General features: G+C 37.8%; 1 protein-coding gene across 1 annotated transcript in view; it reads right to left on the bottom strand.

Moving 5' to 3' along the window:
• Window positions 1-25,090, bottom strand: part of LOC150101230 (MAM and LDL-receptor class A domain-containing protein 2-like) — a 1,363,156-nt gene that overhangs the window by 843,041 nt on the left and 495,025 nt on the right. Inside the window, exon 21 of the mRNA XM_090402193.1 lies at window positions 20,605-20,745. Coding sequence (XP_090258319.1) covers window positions 20,605-20,745 — 141 coding nt within the window. The remainder of the gene's footprint in view (window positions 1-20,604; window positions 20,746-25,090) is intronic.

The following is a 25,090-nucleotide window of genomic DNA, read 5'->3' as shown; positions in this document are numbered from 1 at the left end:
GTGAGTGCATCCAGTGTAAATGAATTTAAGAGAAAGTAAGAGAGCTGGTTTAAGTGATTTATCACCTCCCTCTATGAGTCTCTGACTCCCTAAAGGTCAGAGATAATACTACTACTACTGCCATTACTACTAATAATAATGGGCTGAAATTTAAAGGACATATTGCCAAAATTGTGAGGATAATACAACAAATTCTGGCAATGATATGGAGGTAACAGACTTCTGTAGGCAAGGACATTCTGATTCCATTGTAATAGGCCATGTTTACTTCACATATGGACTACTGTGCACAGATTCGGTCACCTGGTTTTCAAAAGGAAGAATAAAATTGGAAAGGTTTCAGATGAAATTAACTACGGCAGTGTTTGATTTTTCTGGAATGTTGAGTGTGAATATGCAATTTGCACAGTCTAGTGGATACATGAAAGAGGGATGATATGACAGAGATGTACAAGTCAGTAAGGGGTTGTTATAGTATTAATTCTGAAGAAGATTTTCATAAAATGGTGAGAGATGTGGGGAGAACTTGAGGTCATCCCTGAAAGCTATCTAAGGAGGCTTTAAGCAAGGGAGTGCAAAACATTTTTTTTTTGCTTGGAGATTTGTGAAAAATTAGAATGCATAGCCTGATGGTGTCTGTAGAGAATTGATATCTACAAACTTACTTGCAAAACCATAATTTAAGTGCTAAGTCTAGCTTTCATAAAGTTAAATATAGAAAACTCACATCTGTGCCAATTACAGTGGTGCCTTCTGGTCCCTTGCAAAAGTTGCAGCTATTGTAAGAGGGAGGATGTGAAAGAGTTTTTGGAAGAAACAAGAAAGAACAGCCTTGTATTTAAGGCAATGGGGAGGGCTTTCTTGGAATAATAATAATAATATATAAAATGTTAAAAAAATTAACTGCAATATCACTGATACCTAAGCACTTACCACTTAAATAAAGATGAAGTGATGCTGGTTCGTAACTATATAAATAATACCAGAATGTCATACAATAGCTTGTGATACTTAAGGAAATTTTCTCACTTATAAGATTGCCTTCTCTATTACCTACATCACCTTTTCTTGGATAAAAATATATGTAATATCCTGAAAAATAAATAATGAAAATCAAATTACAAGCTCTTGGATGCAAGACATTTTTTATCTTCTTAATTTTACAGTCATCAATATTTTAACTAAAATAAAAATAGTTATAATTTTAGGACGTGCAATTAACAATACCCTGCAGCTTTAAATTGTTGTTGTCTTTAAGACTATTCTCTGAGAACCTGTTCTTCCTCCCCCGCCTCCCCCCAAACACTTTAAAAGCAGGCAGAGGTGCTGCTATTCACATATATCATCATCATCAGATTCCTGATATTTACCCTCAAGGGGTACAGGATATGATAGTACTACATGAAAAATTTTCATCATTACTAACTTTCTATTTACAATTTTCCTCCAAATCAGTCTGTTACTTGTCAAGACTCCAACATTATCAGATTTATATTTCTATCTTCTAAGGCACTTTTTACCGTATCAATCCACCCTATATCTTGGTCTTCCTCTGGGTCTTTATCCTGCCAAACTGGTAGAGAACACTTGTTTTGGTAATCTTTCCTCTCCCATACCACCTGAGATTAGCTCTCCCATGTTTAAGTGACCATACCAACTGAGATTAGCTCTGCTAACACATTCCTGGATGCTAACAAAGTCAAGTTCTTTCCTAATATTCTTGTTTTTACTACGATATTGCCAGTGATTCCATCTGTTCACGCCCCTAAGCTTTCTCTGGACTCTCATATCTGCAGTCTCTAACCTTTGGTTCTTTCACACACACACACACACACACACACACAGAGCTTCTATCCATAATATCTCCTATAATTCTGACTCTTTCTTTGTCATTATCATCACATTCGTGATCTCTCAATTTAACCTCCCAACCGCTGATGTGGATGAAACAGCCAGACTACCCTAGCTAGCTTTTTTTGTGGATCAAAACTTCATCAGCATTCTACTATCATGTCATTACCTCGCTCTGCCATTAATCCCTTTATGGTTATTTTAGTGGATTAACTGTTGGTGAGCGACCTTTGTCTCATCTGTCTTTACATGTACTGTGTTACCTGGAATTTCCTTTCTGTCCTATGATAGTTGACATTTTTTCTGCCTCACAATTGATTTATTGTATCTCTTCACAAAAATCGAAACGAATTTCACATGTGCAAAAATAATCAATCCTGAAATGACCACCGATCAGCCTTTGCAATGAATCTATTTAGTGATAGTAAATTTGCTGTATTTTATTCTTCAAATCAGTGCAACGGAAAAGTTGCACTGAATGTTCTTTCACTTTGCTTACAATATAGAAACAATTTTTTTTCACAAATTTTCAAATGTTTGCATTGAAAATATTATGTCAAATAGTTATATTTTTAAATAATATTTATTGAAATAAATAGGACCTTTTGCTTTCTTTCCTAGCAAAATACCATTATATGAATCATCACATTTCAGCTCTAGAAACAAATTTTTTTTGTTTGTATGGACAACAAATGTGTTCAATTGCATTACTCGGTTTCTGATTGTGAGTCTTTTCACTATCAAAAATTTATATCCAATGATAATTTAACAGGAACTCTTCATCTCGATATTTTTTTTATTTTTTTATTTGTAGAATGCACATTAGAGTAATATCCAGTGCATCACCACCTTCGATATGTTGAAAATATAATATAAAGTAGGTGATTAAAATAGTTTTAGCGTCAACTTGGAGAAGCTTTGTGGAGGGAGGAATTGGAAGGCTGGGATATCATTATGATGATATCCCAGACTTCCGATATACTAAAACAATATCTTAGTGCTTGGGAAATTGTGAAGGAATATTTGTTAGCAGCAATGGTAAGCTGTATTAATTAATAAGTAAAATAAGTAAGTAATAAATAAGTAATAAATAAATATTAATTAATTAATTAAAATAATTAAGCTGTAAATATTATGTCAAACAGTTATATTTTAAATAATATTTCTTTAAATAAATAGGACCTTTAGCTTTCTTTCCTAACAAAATACCATTATATGGATCATTACATTTCAGCTCTAGAAACAATTTTTTTTTGTTTGAATGGACAACAAATGACGTTCAATTGCATTACTCGTATGATTGTGAGTATTTTCAGTATCAAAAATTTATATCCAATGATATTTTAGCAGGAACTCTTCATCTCGATCTTTTTTTTTTTTTTTTTTTTTTTTTGTAGAATGCACATTACAATAATATCCAGTGCATCACCACCTTCGATATGTTGAAAATATAATATAAAGCAGGTGATTATAATAGTTTTAGCATCAACTTGGAGAAGTTTTGTGGAGGCAGGAATTGGAAGGGCAGGATATCATTAGTGCTTGGGAAATTGTGAAGAAATATTAGTTAGCAGCAATGCTAAGTTGTATACCACGAGTGAAGAAGAGGACACAATTTGGAGTAAAGTGGATGACAAACAATATTAAACAGGAACTGCATTCGAAAAAGAGGCTATGGAAGAGATATAAGGAGACAGGTGAAGAGAAGATGCATGAAGAATATAAGACACAGGCCAGAAGAGTGACTAGTGTGGTAAGGAAAGCGAAACTGGAATATGAGAGGAGATTGGCCCTAAGATGCAAAGAAAATCCTAGGGAATTTTTTAGCTATGGGGCCAGTAGGAGGAGAAATAACTTTGGAAGAATGACATTGTGGAATAAAAATGGGAATAGAGTGACTGATGTAGAGGACATAGTGGAATTGTTCAATGAACACTTTATTGGAGTACTTCATCCTGGAGGAGTAAATTTTACTACTAGAGGGATAGGGCAGGTTTGAGATTTAGAGGTGCAGGAGGAGAGTGTGTTCCAAATACTGAGTACTATGGAGGTCAGTAAAGCTGTGGGACTCGATGGTATTTCACCATGAGTTTTGAGAGAATGTGCTAAGAAACTAATAGCTTCTTTGACCTGCCTTTTCTATGAAAGACTGGCTGTGAGAAAGGTGCTCAAGGAATGGAAGGAAGGTAAGATAGTGTCATTGCATAAGGGTGGTAGCAGACTGGAAGTGTCTAATTATAGGCCAGATTGTGTGTCATAAGTAGTCATTAAGATCTTGTAAAAATTAGTGAGGGACTGTATACAGCATTGGACAGATGAGGGTAATGTTATCTGTGAGAGTTAACATGGATTTGTGAAGGGACGCTCTTGTTTTAGCAATATGCTAGCATTTTATAATAAAGTTACAAGAGCATTAGATGAGGGAAAGGCATATACTGCCATTTTCCTAGACTTAACAAAGGCATTTGACAGGGTGCCACATGATAAGCTGATATTCAAATTGCAGCACATAGGTCTGGATGTCAGACTGGTCAACTGGATTCAAAATTGGTTGTCCAATAAATACCAGAGAATTGTGTATGGTGGAGCAATATCAATGAGGCAGAAATTTACAAGTGGGGATCCACAGGGCTGAGTACTGGGACCTATATTGTTTAACCTTTATATCAATGACAGTGTTAGTGGATTGCAAGGGGATATATTGTCACTCTCATGGTCCCCTCTCACCAATTGGTGAGAGGGATGAGAGGGACCATGAGATGATTACCTCGTTGGTTGCCAGAAGTGCGAGGACGTCTGTGAGAAAAGGGTATATGTGGAAATACAAGGGGTGATTACGAAGAGCTCAGGAGACAGCTTGCGGGTGTTGCGTGAAATGAGGAGTTAGCTGGAAAAGAGATCAATGCGCTTGGGGAATTTTCAAAAACTCTTCAGTAGATGCAATGTCTAAATGTATTACATGGGTGAGAAGGTTAAATAAGGTGTGTGTGTGATGGATGAATAAAGAGATTAAGCATGCGATACAGAGAAAAAGGGCATTGTGGAGGCAGCATAAAATAAGTGGAAATAACCAATTCCATGCGGTCCATAAAGACCAAGCAAGGAGGGTGACTTGGTTGGTAAGAGTAGCTAAAGAGAGAGGTATGAACAGCAGTTGGCTAATGAAGCCAAAAAGAATCCTAAGGAGTTCTTTTGATATGTAGCCAGCAAAGGAAAGAATAATTATGGAAGGATGACATTGATTGGAGAAAATGGTATAAAGATAGCTAATGCAGAATGTGTGGTAGAGATACTTAATGAGCAGTTCATAAAGATCTTTCAATCTTGTAAATGTGACTTCATGGAGGGATTGAGAACAGTTGATGATGGGGAGGAGAGACTGACTGTAGGTGAGCAAGAGGTGTATGGGGTGTTGAGTAAACTACATGTTAAATATGCTACCGGCCAAGACGTCTGTAGACATTGAAGTTATCATGGATGTGAGGTGCATATCAAAATTATAATATCATTGAAATATATGATGGATACGAAGCATACGAAGATGTGTATTTGATCCATAACGGCCGGTGAGGGGGTTAATAAGGCTGTACGACCAGATAATATATCACCACATATTCTGAAACAATGTGCCAGGGAGTTGACATTTGCTTGACATATTTTTTTAATATGAGTCTTGCACTTGGTCAAGTTCCTAAGGAGAGAGGAGGGCAATATTGTCCCACTTCATAAAGGAGGTGATCGAACTCAAGCATCAAACTACAGGCCTATCTTTGTGTCGGGTGTTGTTGTAAAATTGTTGGAGAAGCTTGTAAGAACTAGGATCCAGAGTTGGATTCATAACAATGATATTATCTTTGACAGCATGGATTTGCTAAAGGGATGTCATGTTTTAGCAATCTACTTAATTATTACAATAAAGTGACTGCTTCCTTGGACAGAGGAAAAGGATACACAGTAATATATTTGGATTTCGCAAAGGCTTTTGATAGAGTACCTCATGATAGGTTGACAGTCAAACTAGAGCAGATGGGGTTAGATATTAGACTAGTGCATTGGACTGGAGACTGGCTATCTGATAGGTATCAACAAATTGTGTATAGGGGAGCGATATCCAGGAGAAAGAAAATCACTAGTGGAGTGCTTCAGGGTCTGTTGTAGGACCATTGCTGTTTAACTTGTATATTAATGATATAGGTAAAGATTTGGATGGAAATATTCAGTTGTTTGCAGATGATGCATAGTTGGGACGAACCATTAAGTGTAGTGAAGATGTTGTGGCCTTACAGGAAGACTTGAATAGAGAGTGATTGGGCACGAAAATGGGGATGTGAGTGCAATGTTGCAAAATGTAAGGTTTTAAAATTTGGAAAACAAAGATGGGATGCAGAATTTATGCTTGGTGAGAATATATTGTTGGAGGTAGAGGAAATAAGAGATCTGGGGGTGATAGTGGATAAGGATCTAAAATTTAGGCGACACATCGCCAAAATTGTGAAGACAACAGAAAGGCTTCTGGGGGGATGATGCAGAAGACACTGACGTGTAGAAGTAGGAAGATTCTTGTTCCGTTCTATAAGGCTTTGATTAGGCCACACAGGGACTATTGTGCCCAGATTTGGTCACCAGGTTTTCAGAAGGATGAAGAGATGTTGGAAAGGGTCCAATGGAGACTGCCTAAGGTAGTTTCTGACCTCTGGAATGGCGAGTATGAGGAAAGATTGAGAAGATGTAATTTGCAGAGTCTGGTGGACAGGAGGAAGAGGGGAGATATGATAGAGACATACAAGTTGGTAAAGGTTTGTTATAGGATCAATGCTGAGGAAGTTTTACAGAGAATAGTAGGAGATCAGGGGAGAACCAGAAGTCATCCCTGGAAACTGTATAAAGAGGGTATGAGTAGGGGAGTGAGAGGCAGGTTTTTTTCGTGCAGAGTGGTGAATGACTGGAATGCATTACCTGAGAATGCGGTGTCTACAAAGAGTTTGAATGTGTTTAAAACATGGTATGATGAGCTGTGTTTGTGATAAAAGGACCTCCCAGATGAGTCTTTGACTCCATGAGGTCTTGGGGTGGTAAAAATAATAATAATAATAATAATATACAGTTGTTTGTGGATGATACGAAGCTGGGAAGGATTATTATTAATAGTGCAGATGTGGTAGACCTGCAAGAGGATTTGAATAAGCTAGATAGATGAGGAAATGAATCAAGGTGTCAGTTTAATGCAGCAAAATGTAAGGTCTTGAGTTTTGGGACACATCGATGGGATGCTGCATACTCTATGGGAGGAGTTAAACTGGAGGAAGGAGGGGAGACAAGAGATCTGGGGTTGATGATTAATGGAAACCTGAAATTTAGGGGACATATTGCAAAGGTAGTGAAGGTAACACAGAGGATTGCTGCAATAATGAGAAGGACACTGACCTGCAGAGTTAAAAGGGTTATCATTTCATTGTATAAGACTCTGATCAGACCACACTTAGACTATAGTTCTCAGAACTGGTCCTCAGGATTTGCAGGGGATAAATTAACTGTGGAAAATGTACAAAGGTGGTATCAAAGACAGTTTTAGAACTGTACAATGTTAGTTATGAGGATCAGCTGAGGGAGTGTGGACTGCAGAGTTTGGTGGATAGAAGAAGGAGAGGTGATATAATTGAGACTTTTAAACTGTTGAGAGGTGGTTACAGGGTTGACACTGGGAAGTTGTTTCGCTTGGTTGAACAGTGGGATGGAGTCATCACAAGGGGCCATCCCTAGAAGTTGCAAAAGGAGACTGTGAGGAATGGTTTCTTTGCATGGAGGGTGGTTGAACCATGGAATGCATTGTCTGATTGAGTGGTGAGGGTGAGAAAGGTCAGTGCTTTTAAATAGTGGTATGATAGACTTTGTATTTCCTAGGAGGGACCTCCCTCGATGAGTCTTGATGAACTTGTGTTTCTTAGAAAGGACCTCCCTCAATGAGTCTTTTGACTCCATGGAGGCCTGAATAATAATAATAATAATATGAAAGATATCATATATATTCCGCACATGACTTATTCTAATTTTGAAGCTTTTCAATCCCCCCCCTGCCCCTCCTTATTCTCTCCTGGAAACTCAGTTACATAACTACTCTAAATTTCTACAGGTTTGAAAACTTTTCCAGACAGTATTCAAAATCTATTACTTCATTTTACCATTTTGACAAAAGAAAGAAGGTAATAATATTGTTGTGCTGTCAAAGTATCTAATTCTGTACTACTTCTTTTCAATCTAAAATCAGCTGTTCATCTGTCTGCTAAAATAATTTGAAATTTGAGAAATACTATGCTATATTTTGAACATGTAAAATATGTATTTCACACAAAAGAAAGTTTATTATTATTATTATTATTATTATTATTATTATTACCCAAGACACCATGGCATCAAAGACTCATCTAGAAGGTCGCTTTGTCATATGCACAGCTCATCATACCATGCTTTAAACATACTGAAATTCTCTGCAGATACTACACTCTCAGGTAAGGCATCCAGTCATTCACAACTCTGCAAGAAAAAAACCTTCTCTTTCCCCTACTCACATCCTCTTTATACAGTTTCCAGGGATGAATTCTGGTTCTCCAATGATCTCCAACTATTTCCTGTAGAAACTCTCCAGCATTGATCCTATACCAAACCCTAATAACTTGTAAGTCTCTATCATATCTCCCCTCTTCTTCCCATCCACCAATCTCTGTAAATTGCATCTTCTCAATCTTTTTTCATATTCAGCATTCCAGAGGTCAGAAACTTCCTTAGTCAATCATCTCTGGCCCCTTTCCAACATCTCTTATCCTTCTGAAAACCACGTAAGAAATCTGGGCACAATAGTTCATGTGTGGCCTAATCAAAGCCTTATACAATGTAACAAGAATCTCTCTATTTCTACAATTGGGTGTTCTCCACATCATTCCCAGAAGTCTTTGTGTTGTCTTTGCAGTTTTGGCAATGTGTCCCCTAAATTTTAGATCGATATCCACGATCACCACAAGATCAATTTCCTACACCTCCAACAGTATAAATTCTGCATCCCATCTTTGTTTCCCAAATTTTAAAGCCTTACATTTTGCAACATTGAACTAGCATCCTCATTCCCATGAGCAATCACTCAATTTCTTCAAGTATTTTTATAAGGCCACAACATCTTCTCTACTCTTCATGGTTTGTCCCAACTTTGCATCATCTGCAAACAGCTGTATATATCTCCAGTCCAAATCTTCACCAATATCATTAATATACAAGTTAAACAGCAATGGTGCTAAAACAGATCCCTGAGGCACACCACTAGTAACTGTCCTTTTCCTGGATATTGCTCCCCCATACACAACTTGTTGATACCTATCAGATAGCCAGTCCCCAATCCAGAGCACCAATTTAATATCCAACTCCATCTGCTCTAATTTGACTATCAACTTATCATGCGGTAATTTATCAAAAGCCTTTACGAAATTTAAGTATATCACCATGTATCCTTCTCCTCTGTCAAAGGAAGCAGTTACCATATTTTGATATGCACATCCATTCTTTCTTTCTCTATACTCATGCCACTCATTTCTTCATTCATAACCACCTCTTCAATCTCTTCTATCTTACTCTCCTGCTCTTCCACATTTTCCCACTTGATCAGATTCATTCTCTGTAGTCTCTTCTCTAAGTTCCAGCAGGAGTTTCTCCAAGCAACTCCCACCAAACACACTCAAATGCAGTCTATCACACTTCATCCTTCAAACTCATTCCACACATTAATGGATACAGTAAAATGGATACAGTAAAATAACTATTTACAAAATCCTCCATAAAGATACCAGTAAGAACAAAAAAGATTTCAGGAATGCTATTGCCATTCCTTATGTTAGAGGCATTTCTGAAAAAATAGACAGAACACTATGCAAATACAACATTAAAACCACCTTTAAACCCCCAAATAAGTTAAGACACCTACTCAGTTCTTCTAAAGATCCTCTTCCACACCTAGCCCACCCAGGGATATACAAATATACAATGTACATGTAACATACCATACATAGGGGAAACAGGGCAAACTATCCCAATCAGACAAGACGAACACAAACGACACATTAAATACCTCCATTTTGGAAAAACCGGTCTTTCTGACCACCACTCCGAACATACCACAGAATTGATTGGAAAAATACCAAGTCCCTACACTGCACCAAAACCTGGTTTGAGAGAAAATTTAAAGAGTCATGTGAAATGCTCAAACACAACCCAAATCTCAACAAAAATGATGACCTAACCATTTCAAGAATGTAGAGGACCCATCTACGACCTGTATAACAACCTAAACTAGCCATAAAAAAATCCCGCTACAAGAAGACAACCTGGGGAAGTGTTTGTAACATTCAACAGCAACTGAAAGCAATCATATTATAACAATCAGAACTGTAGAAATCCAGAAGAATATTAATACATGAGGACTTTAGCAGTTTATTGTAGTTGTATTTATTTATTTATTTATTTATTTGTTTTTTTATTTATTTTTACTATTATTATTTTTTTTTTCCAGTAGAGGTCAGGCTAGGGAAAAGGATTAATTAACTATGTATATTTAGTTTACCGGTATACAGGGCATGAGCATGCAGCTTGGTTCATTAACCAACTTGTATTCTTCCGATGATGACCTCGATACAGGGTTTGAAATGTCAAGTTTTATTTTATTAGTAATTAATAAAATAATCTGATCAACACGTGCATTTTTGTGTCCCTAAATTTATAAATATGAAAACTTTTGATGTCATTCATTCTTTTGATTTTTCCAGCTTTTGAACCTCGCATCACACTATTTCCTGTTTCATTCATTCTCTCAATTTTGTTGCCTTCTGCTGCATTCGCTTCATTATGGCAGGACAAAGTGAGACAGTGTGTGAAGATGGGGATGCAAGGAATAGAAATTGAAAAGAATCTGGGAAATGAGAGGGGTCAGAACAAAAAGAAAGTAGTGATGTTGGTGATTTGGACTCAGAAAGAGGGGAGATAGTTATGTTTGAATAAAAATAAGGGATATTAGAATATTAGAAATAAGGGACGAATTTTTAAAATTGATTGAGTCAGTATGCTTAAAGATAATTTACATAATTTGTTGTCTGAGGATGATGTACGTGGAAGTTTGTGGAAGGATAGGAAGCTGTAAAGAAAGGGGGGGGGAGTACTGTTAATGAAAGCATAGGAACTGTGTCCACTTCATTGGAATTTGAAACTTTTTAAATGTGAAGATTTTGAATATCTTTGGTGTGAAATTGAAATCAACATGATAGTATTAAGAGGATGTTGCTAGACCAGGGAATGTAGCAAATACTAATTGTGAAATGTTTAGGCAAATTGATTGGGAATGTAAAAAGAAGATGATCCTACTGGGAGATTTTAATTATACAAATGTAGATTGGAAGTACAGGATAGTTATATCTCAGAAATTCAACCACTGTAAGTAATTCAATAGAAGCAATGTAATGATTTATAGTGTTGGATTTGTTGATATCCTCACAGGGTGTGGTTGTTAATTAGGTATCAACATTGCAACTGGTTCATGAGAATGATCATGAGATACTGGTTTGGGAAGTGGTACTAACTTATTCCTGTTTTACCACTTCCCAAGCCAGTAGATTTATAAGGTCTTGACAAAATCCCAGATTGCAGCTACATCTACTGCTGTCCACATCCAATGCCCAAATTCTTTTTGCCACAAGGGTGGAAATGTCAGATATCACCTGTGCCTTTGTGATATCTGACATAGCCCGTCAGAGAATGGCAAATTTAGAATCCGCTGCTTTTGACCTACTCTGATGCAAGGTTTCCTTGTCCCATTTAGTAACATTCGTTTGTTGCATTTACTAGTTCTCCAAACACTAATACCATTCAGACTTCCTCACATTCCTTTCCATGAAGCTCTCTCTCAAAGAATGGCTCTCCTCCAACCACTCCTAACCTCTGCTGGCCAATTGAAAGATCTCTGGAACTTCTACTCTTCTTTTCCTTGACCATCCCTTTATCCAGGGCTGCCTTAAGGCATGGGCACACTGGGTAGTTGCCCCAGGGGCCCCATGCTGCCATACTGTTCATGAAAAATGACATCCTGAAGGCTATTGACTTTAAGCCAATTATAAATCAATTATCTGCAAAGAAATTTTGCAAAAGTTTATGTTAATTAATCCTCGCTTTACAGCATCTTTTTTGTTTAAACATTGATTTTGTTAAAAATACCAATAAATCTATAGGCATAATTTTATTGACCGTTTAATTTTTATTCCTACAGGTGGGTGGGTAGGGGCCCCAGTGCATTATTGTGCCCAGGGGTCTACAATACTGTTAAGACTATACTGCCTTTATCAGAGTGCATTTAATACCTGTCACTTCTTCATCTTTAAGCTCCAAACATATATCCTCATCAGGAACATGAAGGAGATTGCATTCTGATATCACTCCTCTAGAAGAGTTGAGTGTTTTATGAGGGTGATAGTGTGAATGCTATTCTACCCATTGATGCTGCTCTCAGTAATTTTTCAGAATGTCGATGACATGATGTTTCCTGACTGATATTACCAGAATGTAGCTTCTTAACTGATTTGGAAGAATAACCCTTAACCATTAGAACATGGCTTTTCACCTGCTGCATTGAATGATGCAAAACACTGGTACATTTATACTCGTATCACATGTCTTTTGATCCTACTGGGAGAAAGTAAAGAAAGTAAAGGCAACTTGTGGCAAGGTGGACTAAGCTCTCATCACTTGTCTTAGTAAAATTAAACTAAATTTATTATAGTCTAACCAAGTGTAAAAAAACTTCTGTTATCAAATAAATATATCTGTGGTATCAGTACATGGTTAGGGCCTCTGAAACAGTTAAGGATGAAGAATTTATATTCAACTAATTTTTTGTTTGGTACCAGAGTTCTCCCACATACTAGAAGCAATACACCAATGTCCACTGACTGGTAAGCAACGACTGCACTTAAGAGTGGAATGCCAGAGCTACCGTGGATGGGAAACCAGCACCGAGGGAAGCTTTGAACCCTATTCATCGATCAATGAAGCAGAAGGCTTACTGCAACACCACAGACCCTTGCAAGCAAGCTCACTAGCTGATTGATCCTAGACAAACCATCCAGGACCACCCATCTTGCCAAAATAGTGCAAGACTATGAGGATCACCATTTCTTGAAATTTACAGGTCACACTGCATGCAAACATGGTGCCATGGCTTTGGAAAGACAGCATGAAAGTATTCGTGAGAAGATGAGAGAAGCATATGGGAAGAAAAAAAACAAAGAAAAGGAAGACGAATGAAAGGGACAGTACCATCACTGGGAGATCCCTACGACCAAGTACAGGTTCTCCACAGGTAGGGAGAAGCCTCGATAAAGGTTAAAACTGGTTCTGGCAGTGTGAAGTCAACAGCTTCTACATACAGGCAGAATGGCCGTGAATTTTCTTATTAAACTGGCACGATAATGCTATTGTGAATTCCATAGAACATCCCCTTAAGACGTGTGGTGATATGTCATCAATCCTATTGCCTTATTGACATCAAGGTTATTTATTTACTGAACTACCACCTACTCACTCACAATTAAGCCATCTTCTCCTATGTCTTCCACACTTCAGTTTCTCATGAATGAACCATGACGAAGATGAAATGCCCTTATAAATTGATCACCAAATACCTCAACAATGTCTTTTGCACAGTTGCCATTCTACTCCTTTAATATCATTGGAAGTTTTTTAAACTTGGATAGACTATAATAAATTTAGTTTAATCCTTTATCCAAGTGTAAGCAAACAAAGTTTGCGCCTGAAGTATTTTCAAGACTGCGGCAACTGGTAAAGGTGGACCAAGCTCTCATCACTCCCTGTCTTAGTATCTCCCATAATGCAAAGCACATCTCCTTGAGGATATGTATAATGCTATGCATTAAGGGAAGGGACACAACCCAGACCAGTTTCGACCTTTATTGTGGTCTCATCAGTGGGAGCCAGACCCAGAGGTGGTGATACTAAGGTGGAAGTAATGGAGAAGATATATTTACCTATACGAGTTGCCAAAAGGTGTCTCACCTTATTATTAAATTATTCTGGATTTAGAGAAAGATGTTGGAAGCTTTTTCCCACTTGATTAGACTATAATAAATTAAGCACACAAAGTTTGCACCTGAAGTCTCTTCAGGACTGAGGCAATTCGTGGCAAGGTGGACTAAGCTCTCATCACTTGTCTTAGTAAAATTAAACTAAATTTATTATAGTCTAACCAAGTGTAAAAAAACTTCCAACATCTTTCTCTAAATCCAGAGTAATTTAATAATAAGGTGAGACACCTTTTGGCAGCTCATATAGGTAAATAAATATCACTTCTCCATGAGATGCTTAAGGGTCAAAGTTGTATAACTGAGAGGAGACCTTCACGTAGCCTTTAAAGGAATGTGGAGAACCGACCAGGGCTTCTGACCTAATGTCCAATCCTCACCTTCTTGTGGTGCACCCTGTTGGGTATCTACCTGGATACTGAACGAACGAGGATGGGCTGGCAATTTGGGATTTAGCTGACCAAATTGTATTCCTTTTGGTTAAACCAAAATACAAAATGATGGTACAACATGACAAAATTTCATGCCGGCTGGGGCATCGCCGGTTAAACAAGGCCCTTGTTGTTTTTGCCAGAGAACCAGGGCGAACAGCGAAAAGTCAGCTACTGGAACAAATCTGAAAACACACCCCAACTCAACATCACCAGAGTTAAAGTTCGGTACTATCAACATAAGAAGCCTGAATGGCAAAGAAATGGAACTAGTGGAGGAATGAGATAAGTACCAGATCGACATAATAGGGGTGACTGAAACAAAAAAGACAAAAACTGGTGAGATCTTTCTGAGCAATAAATACAAAATGTTATATTCAGGCAATGACAATCAAGGAAAAGAAGGAGTAGCCATAGTATTCAGCACAAAATATGAAGCTCATCTTTGGAGAGTGATTTGGGCAAATTTATATCAGAATTTCGAACTGGACAATGAGACTTATTTGTGCCAATGGTCCCACAGAAGGTTCTACTAAGGTAGAAGTGGAGGAATTTTTTGAGGCTCTAGAGACGGCATCTGACACAATGAAAAATGAAAAGTTGGTCCTTGTTGGGGATCTAAATAGCAGAGAAGGAAGTGATTGTCAGACATACAAATAGGTTTTGGGGAAATTTGGAGAAAAGAACAAAGCTAATGATAATGGCAAATACCTGTTGGATTTCTTCTCAGGACATTTACTGGTTATTACTAACACCATGTTCTAACATAAAAATGTGCACAAATTCACATGGAGAGAAGCGGCAAAGAATAAGAAAAGTCTCATTGACTATATTATTGTTGATAGTGATGTTTCTCCCTGGTGCAGGACACCAGAGTGTGTACAGAGGATTTGAAATTGGAAGTGATCACTATTTAGTCTTGAGCAGGATAAAATTGAATTTCATATCGAAAAGAATGATATGTAAGAAAGTTTTAAAGCGAATAAAAGTTGAGCAGCTCTCAGATGTGAACTGTAGACTAAAATACACAAAGATTATTGAAGGAAAAATGAAAGAGTTTGAGAACAGGAACCAAACCTTGGAGATTCAGTATCTATCATACCTCGCTTTAAACTCATTCACTGTCACAGCATCCACCACAGACTCAGGGAGCGCATTCCACTCATTCACTACTCTAAAAGTAAAGAACCCAGCTCTAACACCTTTACTAACCACACTTTTGCCCAGTTTCCATGGATGTCCCCTAGTCCTCCCACAACCAGCCCTGTTCTCAAAAATATCTTCTGAATTAATTTTATAGAAACCCTTCAGTAATTTGAATGTCTCAATCATATCTCCCCTCCTCCGCCTATCAACCAATTTTTGCAACCCACAAATCCTCAACCTGTTCTCATACGGTTCATTCCACAGACCTGCTATCATCTTGGTCACTCGCCTCTGGATCCTCTCCACCTCCTCCCCATCAAGAAGAAACCTAGGTGACCAAATCTGAGCACAGTAGTCGAGATGAGGTCTTATCAAGGCTCGATACAGAGGAACAATAACCTGCTTGTCTCTGCTTGACAACGTATTCTTCAGCAACCAAGTGATTTGATGAGCTGATTTGGCCACTTTTGCAATGTGTCCCCTAAATTTCAATTCCTTATCCACCAACACTCCTAAATCTCGTGCCTCATCAATTTCCTGGAGCACGGTTCCACCAATGCAGTAAACTGCCTCCCATCTTTTCACCCCAAAATGCATAACCTTACATTTTGCCACATTAAATTGACATCCATTCTCCCTAGCCCAGACCTCCAATCTATCCAAATCATCCTGCAAAATTTTGACGTCATCTGCATTCACTATTGCCCTACCCAACTTCGCATCATCCGCAAACAAATGAACTGTTCCTCTCAGATCCTTTCCTATATCATTTATGAACAAATTAAACAGCAGTGGTCCAAGAACAGATCCTTGTGGTACACCACTAGTCACAGACCGTCTTGTGGACTCTACTCCTGAGTAAACCACTCTCTGATATCTCTCAGTCAACCACCCTCCTATCCATCTCACCAACCCTATGTCCATTCCCATATGCTGCAATTTACTGATTAGAATTCCATGTGGTATCCTGTCAAAGGCCTTAGCAAGGTCCAGCAGAATCACTGTAAACCCATTACCCTTATCCAGTTCAGCCGTCACTGTGTTATAATACGTGAGCAAGTTACTGAGGCATGACCTACCCTTCACAAAACCATGCTGTCCCCGATACAGTATCCCATTTTCTTCTATCCAATCTTGTATTTTCCTCTTGACTATTTTCTCTAAGACCTTGATAATGATTCCTGTTATGCTGATTGGCTGGTAATTTTCAACAGCAGCCTTGGAACCACCTTTGTGCAGTGGAACTATTTTCCCCTCTTTCCACCCCCTTGGGACTGACCCAGTCCTGAGGCTCAAATTAAACATAATGGTCAAGGGCACTGACAATTCTTTGGCCGCTTCACGTACGACACGAGCTGGTATACCATCCAATCCCACAGATGTATTGACATTGAGGTTCTGTAATAGACTAGTTACCTCTACCTCATTCATCACAATTCCAGTATAAGCTGTTGGTTCCTCCATTTCCGCAAAGCCACCACCTGGATGATATACTCTTGCAAAGTGCTCGCTCAGTAATTCCACAACATCGACTGATTCAGTTACCTCCCTACCCTCAGCATTTTTTAAGATCATTCTACCATGAGCATTTTTCCTTTTACTTGCAACATATTGAAAAAACTGTTTGGGATTCTCTTTAGCCTGCATGGCCAATTTCCTTTCGTAATCTGCTTTTGCTTTTCTTACCACCCTTGTTACCATCCTGGCCTGAGCTTTATACTGTTCATTCACCTGATGGTCACCCTTCTCCTTAAATTCCCTCCACAATTGTTTCTTTTTTTGCAGCTCAAGCTTAATAGTGTTATTCATCCATTTAACCCCTACCTGATTTATTATTCGGACTCTTGGTATACAGTCAACCATTGCCTCCTGCAAACAGTTCTTGACCACCTCCCATGCACCATCAACATCCAGCCCTTGCAGTTTTACATGCCATGGCATTGAGCCAAGCACACACCTAAGCTTGTCATACTTACCAGCCCGGTAATTCCACATATACCCTGTCTTAATTGTAAATTCGACTCCTTTAGCCACCTCCCAAGTCATGACCTTATGGTCACTCTCACCAATTGGTGGCAACAAGGTCATGTTCGTTACAGCCACATTCTCAGTTGCAATTACTAGGTCCAGCACTCTCTGCTCCCTGGTATTTTCCAATACATGTTGCCGTAGATAGTTGTCCCTTAATAACTGCATAAAATCCAATTCCTTCCTCCCATGTGCCCTCTCCTCTTTCCAGTCAATATTACCATAATTGAAATCACCCATAATAATTACCCTCCTTCCATTCATTTCTTCTATTTGCTTATGCATACTATTCCCACCATCCACTCCATCACCCGGTCTATAGCAGCACCCAATTGTATATTTTGTTCTGCTAGATTGTATCTCACACCAAACAGCCTCAAATGTGCTTTTTTCCCCATCCTGCAGTTCAACTTCTATACTCCTTGGCTGAAGCTCATCAGCTATCATCAATAACACTCCTCCCCCCTTTTTATTCACCCTGTCACTCCTGAACACGCTATACCCATCGCATTCAATCCCACTAGCTTTATCATCTTCTGTCAGCCATGTTTCACTAATACCGACAACCTGTGTCCTGGAAGTGCCAACCATGGCCAAAAACTCTTCCTTCTTGTTCCTAATACTCCTGGCATTAGTGTACATGAATCGCAGAAGCCCATTTGTTCCATCCCTACTTTGATTCCTTATACTAATTATCCCATTCTGATTTGTTGTCCGTCGTACTCGCCCGGGCATAATATACTCATTCCTACTCTTAACTGCCCCCCCTAAAGTCTGCATATCTACTCCCCCCCCTCTTAATAAATCTAGTTTCCCTGAGTCTGTACATCCACTTCCACATCATTCATCAACACTCTTTCAAGTCTCCGTACACCAACTCCATTCAAATGTAACCCATCCAACTTATATAAGTCCTTTCGCCCATCGAACTCATTCCACACATCCACAAATTCCACACCACTCTCCATGCATAACCCACGCATAAAGTCATTGGCAATTATGGCCCTCCTTCTAAACACTTCGCTGTCATACCGCGGTAAGATACTCACCATCCTAACTCTCTCACTCTTCTCTTTTGCTACCTCAAACAACTCCCTCACATCCTCTATCATTTCCATTTTGTCCTCTTTCAAATCATTCGTTCCTGCCTCAGCAGCTCAATATCAATTTAGACCATCATTGTTGATAAGATTAGGGATGTTCACAGTCCTGCTTAAATTTATGTTTATTTAAGGAGGCCTGTGAAATTCTTCACAACCACCCTATTTTTAACAATAATGATGGCTAAAAAAACACTCCCAGTATAATGTATTATTATAAGATAATATTTATTCTGTCTTACTTACATATCATGTATCTTGCTTACAACAGAATATAAACTTAATTATACAGTTTCACTTTCTGTTTTGCTTTAATTGGTTTGTTTTGTATTAATATCACTTTGTTACTCATCAGATGACTACTTTCTTCAATATACTACCATTTATCATAGTGACATCCACATTTTCATCATCACTAACTTATCTCCTATTCCCTCAGTCTATCGGTTAGTGAAGCAGCTAATATGTTACTATATCAGGGAGATGACTATGAAGAAAGGTGGTTTTCCATTGCCTTCCTTGCCATAAGTACATTTATGACTGTAGCTGTGTGTTCATGGGACTAGTTTGCCTATTTTGAGGGATGAAAGACCTGAGTTACCTGGAGAAAAAAAAACCTCCACCTCTGTATGAGACCAGTTAACTCACCTTTGATTGAAAGAGACCAGATAAAGGTTCTTCATGTCATGGTCAGGGATCAAACCCAGGTCTTTCCGATCAAAGGACTTTGTCTATACTGACTGAATCCCCTATTTAACACTATATTGAATTCACACTGCCAACATACACTCTCCTACCATTCAGCTTAAACAATCAGACAAATTACATGTATCATATTTTAAAACTTTACAAAATAACTGAAATTATTTGCTGTGATTCAAGAAACTGTCTTCTTTTCTCACATGCTTATTAAAAAATGTTACTTTTCAGACAAAAAACTGACCAGAAACATATTATAGTTAAACAAACCAATAAATAAGCTCTCTCAAAAAATTGAAAAAAAAAAAAAAACTACTTTAAAGGTTCATAAAATGTTTCTCCTCTTATTATTAATTATGAATAATTATTTATTACTTATAATAAAATTAGTTTAATCCTTTATCCAAGTGTGAGCAAACAAAGTTTGCACCTGAAAGTATCTTCAGGCCTGGGTTAAGGTGGTACAACACCAGGGCAACTCGTTGCAAAGGTGGAGCAAGCTACCAACACTCCTATCTCAGTATCTCCTATAATGCAAAACACATCTCCTTGTGGATATGTCTATTGTTATGAATTAAGGGAAGGGCCACTACCCAGACAAGTTCCGACCTTTATTGAGGTCTCTTCAGTGGGAGCCAGGCCTAAGTTGAGATACCAGGCAGAAGCATTAGCAGGTCATCTCCACCTATAAGAGTTGCCAAATGGTGTGCCACCCTTTTTTTAATAAATTACTCTGGATTTAGAGAAAGATGTTGAAAGTTTATTTTTCATTTGGTTAGAGTATAATAAAATTAGTTAGGATAAAGGAAAATTAGTTAGGATAAAGGATTAAACTAATTTTATTATACTCTAACCAAGTGAAAAATAAACTTTCAATATTGATTACTTATGAATTTTTGCATTAGTATAAAAAAAAAAAAGGCATCCTGTTTCCAAGTATGCCTTGCTCTTGACTTTGTGTCTGTATTTGCCATAAATATTCTTTTTTCTGTATATGGAATTAATTCCTTCTTTATATCCTTGACATATTTAGTGTGCATGGTTGAATTACTTTGTTCTATGATGTTTAGGTGAATTTTATAATAAAAACATGAATAGGACTTCTGTTGATCCCACAGTTTACATTAATATTGCACTTATCTAATAAATCAAATTATAAAATTCAGAAACAATCTTTCAATTTCTTTTTTTATATTAACTACAAACTGTTGGAAAAATATTGAATACCAAATGCACTTCCGTGCCTATCAGTGGATGGTCCTCTATTATACTTTATTGCTTTTTTCCCAGATTGGACAATCCAGTTATCAGTTGTATTCCAGGTACATGATGATCCTTGTTCAAAATCACAATCCCAATCAGTGGCTGCTGTAATTTACATATGAACTCTTAGTGTTTCTTTTGAAGATAAAATAATAAAATAAAAAACAAACTCTTAATGGACAGCATTTAAACAAGACATTAAGATAACTACTTCATGTTCAGGATGTAAAAATTGAAACTAGTTTTGATATTTATACAAGATGTATAATTATAATCACTATAATTGTATTTGAGTAGCCTACTTTTCAGAAAAGTAGGCCAATTCAGTGCTGGCAGAAGAATAATTAAAATTAATTTCTTATTATTTGTTGGAAAACAAGCAATTTATTATTATTATTTGGAAAACAAGCAAACAGGCAACCTCATAGAAGCTTAGCAGACCTCTGCATATCACTTCATGGTTAGGTCAAAATTTAGACAATCTTAAAATTCTCTGCTCTGAAGACAATTTTTTTTTCCTGACACTATTTTGGAAATCCAATATCCAACTCTTGTCACTTTATTGATGAAAACTGTCTGCAACCTACCTAAAATTATTTGCATGCATCTATGCCACAGTGAGATTTAAATTCATACAATATCAGAAGCAAAGAGTAATAACTGGACAGCGACAAGGAGAATGTAAGGATGGACATCAGGAGAGACTGTTATCCTTTACTCTCCTTTACTAAGGAGAGTAAAGGATAACAGTCTGGTAAGAAAAGTAATCAGCATGCAGCCCAAGTATGAGAGCGATGAGTTGAGACAGTGAGCGAGGATTATGAATAGGATGCAAGGTGTGGGATCAATGTGAGTGATGAATGAAAAAAAAAACTACTCTAAATGTTCTTAAAATGTTCTCCTCTTATTATTAATTACTTATGAATTTTTGCATTAGTATCCAAAAACTAAAATTAAGTAAATAGGTGAACTACATTTAAATGGATTTGGTGTGAATCAGCTGGAGAAAATATTGCTATAAGAGAGAGTAATGAATGAAGTGAATGGAAGATCTGAGGAAGCAAGACATCATAGAAATGAGATGGAAGAGAATGCGATTGTCTTCCATCTCATTATAAAAGAGAAGGAACCCAAGACAAACAGGAAAATGGGGAAGGTCCGAGTGGATGGGGAGACACTGCATGAACAGTGTGTATAATGGATACGAGCAGAAGGTATGATGGATACATGTATATGTACAAGAAAGGGCTAGGATGACCAGAGATACAGAGGAAACAAACAAGTCTGAAGAAAGGTGTAAGATCAGTGATGATAGAGAAGAGTGGCCAAGAGTGGGGATATGGTGCAGTCATATTTGATGAGTGGAGTTTGTGTGGCTTGTTATAGAAGCAGAAATAAGCTAATATGCATGTTTACAAATGCCAGAAGTGTTTGAAATAGAGGAAATGAAATTGCAGCATTAAGAGAGATGTATATCTCAAAAATTGTTGGAATAAATGAGAAATGTTGAAAGTTTATTTTTCACTTGGTCAGACTATAATAAATTTAGTTTAATCCTTTATCCAAGTGTGTGCAAACAAAGTTTGCACCTGATAGTATCTTCAGGACTGGGGTAAAGTGGTACAACACCGGGTGACTCCTTTGCAAGGAGTCGCCTGGTGTTGTACCACTTTACCCCAGTTGGTAACTTGATAGGAGTGTTGGTAGCTTGCTCCACCTTTGCAAGGAGTCGCCCGGTGTTGTACCACTTTACTCCAGTCCTGAAGATACTTTCAGGTGCAAACTTTGTTTGCACACTCTTGGATAAAGGATTAAACTAAATTTATTATTATTAAATGAGAAATGGTTAGATGAAGATGACATTCTGACAGGAATAGAGATGGATGGATATGTCTTTAATGAGGATAGGCAGAGCAGAAGGAGAGGAGGTGATGGAATCAGTGCAGTAATCTCCATCTGATGGAGATGAAAGGAGTGAACAGTGGCAGTGAGTTTGAAGCAGTGTGGTGTGAAGTGGAGGTGAACAGAATGAAATATCTAATTAGTTTTTGCTATAGACTTGTAATGTGGAGGGCAGAAAGAAGGAAATGTATAGGCAAATCACTGTAGCTAATAAGAAAAAGGTGATCATTATGGGTGATTTTAGTTATGTTAATATAGATTGGAATGAAGAGACAACATCTGCAGAAAGGAAAATAATGTCTGCAGAGTTTAAGAGACAACTACCATAGGCAATGCATAACAGAAGAAGATGCATAACAGGGATCAAGGCTCTTGGATTTGATTATTTCATTAGAGGATATAATTGTAAATAAAGTGTTAAATCTCCCTCCAGTTGGTGAGAGTGACCATGAAGTAATTACTTGAGCAGTATCCAGCCATATGATGATTTCTATGAGGAAGAGATATATGTGTAACTATAAAATTAGTAATTATGACAAGCTCAGGAGATGGCTTGCAGCTATATCATGGAGTGGAGTGCTGAAGTTTAGGACCTATTCAGAAACTGTCTGGCAGAAGCAATGTCTGAATGCATTCCAAAGGTCAAGGGGTTACATAAGATGGGTGTGAAATGGATGAATGAATGCAATTTGGAAGAAGAATGCATTTTGGAGAGAATATAAGATGAGAGATGTCAGTTGCATCTAGTTGACTATAACAAGCAAGATAGATAACACACTTGGTAAGGGTAGAAAAAGTGCAGTATGAGCAGCAGTTAGCTAATGAGACCAAAAGAAATCCTAGGGAATTTTTTCAACACATGGCCAGCAGAAGACAGAATGATCACAGAAGAGTGATATTGGCTGAAAAGAATGGGAGAAGAATAACTACTGAGGAGGATATAGTAGAGATGTTAAATGGGCAATTCATAAAGGTATTTCATCTTCATGAAATCGGCATCATGTGGAACTTGAGAGAGCACTAGGGTGGGAGGAGGAGCTACTGATGGTGAGTGAGGAGAAAGTATATGAGGAACTGAGTAAACTCGGTGTCAGAATAAAGAATTAGGATGTGATGGTATATCACACATCCAGAGGAAATGTTCCAGGTAGTTAACAACAGCTTTAATTTGCCTCTTTAACATAAGTCTTAGATTTGCCTAAGTTTCAAAGGAGTGGAAAGAGAGCAAAATTATTCACTTTCATGAAAGAGGTGATAAGACTTACACTTCCAATTACAGACCAATTTGCTTGTCTTTAGTTGTGGTAAAGATGTTAAAGAGGATGGCAAAGTCCAGGATTCAGAATTATTTGATAGCAGCATTCTCTTTGATGGACAGCATAGGTTTGATAAAGAAAGATCGTGTTTTTAGCAGTCTACTTACTTACTAGAACAAGGTGTCAGGTGCATTGCACAAATGGGAAGCATATATGGTGCTATATTTAGATTTTGTAAAGCCTTTAACAGATTGCCACATAACAAGCTGGTAATTAACTGGAACAGACTGGGATTGAATAGTAGATTACTGCATTGGATTGAAGATTGACTCTCTGATATGTATCAGCAAGCTGAGTATGGTGGAGCAATATCCCAGAAGACGAAAGTCACTAGTAGTGTGTCCCAAGCACCTGTTTTTGGCCACTGCTCTTTAATTTGTATGCAAATGATATTGGGAAGGGTTGGAATGGTGATATCTAGTTGTTTACAGGTGATGTAGAGTTGGGAAGAAATATGATTAGTAGAATGGATGTTGTAACATTGCAAGTGGGCTTGAATAGTCTTTCTGAGGAAGTGAAACTTTGTCTCAGTGCAGCACCATACTCAGTGCAGCAGAGTATGGTGGCCCTGTCTGGCTCAATAGTTACCATGTCAATAAACTAGATTGCTCAACTTAACTCCACTCTGTGTTTAATAACGGATTGCATTAGGAGTACACCCTTACAATGGCTCTCCACTTTGAGCCATATTGCTCCTCTGGAACTGTGATGACAGGAAGCCTTGCTTCATGAATATAAAAGAATTTCAAATAACCCAAACCTCCCAATACATGAATTTATTACAGATGCTTTATCTAATTGACTAAAATCCAGAAGACCTGCCATAAAAACCAACCGTAATCTTCTTAGCCAGAATGACAGTATGGTAAGTAGGTGGTATGTACTGTGGTCCCAAGAAGTATCACCTGAAATTGGTAATTACATAAACATCTCCCAAAAACCATCTGGATTTGACCTATCCAGGAATATATAGATGAAGGCTAACAGGGTTCGTACAGGCCATAGTGCATGTGGAGACTTACTTTCGAAGTGGGGTAAGATACCATATCCCCCACTGTCCATGTGGAGCCAAGACCTATACCATTCGCCATATTGTAGAGGAATGTGAGCTGACGGCATATCAGGAGGTGACTCTAAGGATATCTTTTACCCATCCCCAGAGGCGATCAGTTGGATTAAAAACCTAAATGTTAAAATATGATTAATTCTTGGTCTGATGCTTGTCATAAATT

The sequence above is a fragment of the Typopeltis vanoorti genome, chromosome 12, assembly GCF_054136105.1.
Source record: "Typopeltis vanoorti isolate ZY-2024b chromosome 12, IOZ_Tvanoo_1.0, whole genome shotgun sequence".
NCBI lineage: Eukaryota > Metazoa > Arthropoda > Arachnida > Uropygi > Thelyphonidae > Typopeltis > Typopeltis vanoorti.
This window is presented reverse-complemented; position numbering and strand designations above follow the sequence as displayed.